This window comes from Triticum aestivum, chromosome 3D (assembly GCF_018294505.1).
Source record: "Triticum aestivum cultivar Chinese Spring chromosome 3D, IWGSC CS RefSeq v2.1, whole genome shotgun sequence".
Lineage (NCBI taxonomy): Eukaryota > Viridiplantae > Streptophyta > Magnoliopsida > Poales > Poaceae > Triticum > Triticum aestivum.
In genome coordinates this window covers 455,340,011-455,341,938 of record NC_057802.1, presented here as the reverse complement: position 1 = coordinate 455,341,938, position 1,928 = coordinate 455,340,011, and the positions used below count along the sequence as shown (strand labels likewise).

Below are 1,928 nucleotides of genomic sequence, written 5' to 3'. Positions count from 1 at the left end.
AGCCCTTTGTAGCAACCCGCATTGTTTTCACGCCAAAATCTCCCACTCTCTTCTTCCATCCCTCGCTGCTCCCTGCCTAATTCCCGCTCCTTTCTCCCACCCTCTCCTTCGTTCCGTCGCCGACACATGGAACCGTCGGAGATGGAAGCTGCGGAGGTGTCGGAGGATCCGAGCATCACGCTCGCCCGGAAGATCAGCTCGGCTACGCGGCAAACTCGACGCGTCAAAGTGAAGGCCATAAAGGAGGAGAAGCTCAATAAGCGGTTGGCCACCGATGGGCCTGGTGGTGGTGTTGGGCGTTGTGGCCGTGGTGGTCGTGGCGGACGTCGCAAGACCAGCACGCCCACAGTACAAACGGCACCGTGGCCGGAGCATTACAAGGCTTTGTACTATTACGCTGCCAAGCAGCTCAGAACCCCCCGATAAGGTGCCTTACATTAAAAAAAATACATGCGGGCCAGGTCTATCATAAACGCGTTTAAAATGGATGAATCGGTTGATTTACACATATGGTAGTTTTTAGTCACAGATTAGTAAAAAAATGGTAGTTTTCGGGACAAAATCATAAAATGGTACTTTGTAGGCACGGTTTCCTGAATTGTGGTAGTTTTTGATTAAATACTCTACTAGATCAACAGAACCTGTTTTTAGTTGTTTCAGTTCAACTCATTCTCACGAGACATGCCCTGTCAACTGTTGAGTTGAATAAGGATGGCGCCTCTGGTGCATTTCCCAGTTCAAAAATAATATAGAAAAGCACATCAAAACGAACACCGTGTGCAAATTTATGACTATATATGACACTGACAAATTAAGATCTGCACGGAGACGCAGACAGAATATAAACAGGTTACGAGCAAAGAGGACCAATCGGCTAATGGAGCGTTCAAAACTACTGTGTAGATTGTAACATTTAGACACGGCAAGATTTGCAGAAAATATTCAAGCAATGAGTCGCTGGATCTGCAGGAGACCGCCATCGGATAGACAGCGAACGCAGTTGAAGAACAGAGAATGCAGAACCGCCGGAAAACAATCGTATCACAGGATTTGCATCAGGCTAAATGCAGGAGCACAAAGAGTTGTAAAACAGAACAGCATCGTCATTAGCAATAATCCATGGTTTTAGGACAATTTTGTTAACTCTGGATTCATATATCTCGGCAAACACAGTGTTTGCCCATCAGAAATTCAGAACACTGAAGCAACCATTGAACAACCAGCTACTGCTACTACAGATATTACTACTAATCATAGAAGGCATGGAACCCAGATCAACTACAGCTTTCTCCTCTCCTCCACTTTCTTGACCGCGAGCCAGGGCTTGTGCGCCACGGCCGGCCAGCAAGCGCCGCGGCTCCTCAGCCGCCGAATCCGTACAGGGTGCGTCCCTGGCGCTTGAGCGCGTAGACGACGTCCATGGCGGTGACGGTCTTCCGGCGGGCGTGCTCGGTGTAGGTGACGGCGTCGCGGATGACGTTCTCGAGGAAGATCTTGAGCACGCCGCGGGTCTCCTCGTAGATGAGCCCCGAGATGCGCTTCACGCCGCCCCTCCGGGCCAGCCTCCGGATCGCCGGCTTGGTGATGCCCTGGATGTTGTCGCGCAGGACCTTGCGGTGGCGCTTGGCGCCGCCCTTGCCGAGCCCCTTGCCGCCCTTGCCGCGCCCCGACATGGCTGAGTAGCTTCGGAAGAGAGGGGATTTGGGGATTTTGGAGCGGGGTTTGGTGGGTGGAAGAGATGAGTGAGGTGAGACGGGGGAAGGGGTGGTATATAAAGGGTGAGCGGGGGTTGTGGAGGCGGATGGAGCCGTTCGATGGAGAGGAGATGGACGGCTGAGGCTGCTTGTCCCGAAGATGCCGCGGATCGTGCCGTGGACTGGACGCGGATCGGTGACGTGGCAGGCGGGGGTCCGAATTTTTGTATTTTT

The 1,928-nt window shown here is 52.4% G+C and overlaps 1 protein-coding gene across 1 annotated transcript; it reads right to left on the bottom strand.

Annotated features, from left to right (window-relative positions):
• Positions 1-1,085: 1,085 nt before the first annotated feature.
• LOC123079607 (histone H4) lies at positions 1,086-1,677 on the bottom strand (the record flags this gene model as incomplete). The annotated part of the gene is given in 1 exon segment (XM_044502400.1): positions 1,086-1,677. A coding segment is annotated over 1 exon segment (316 nt), but the record flags the coding sequence as incomplete, so codon positions are not given.
• Between the last annotated feature and the right edge of the window lie 251 nt (positions 1,678-1,928).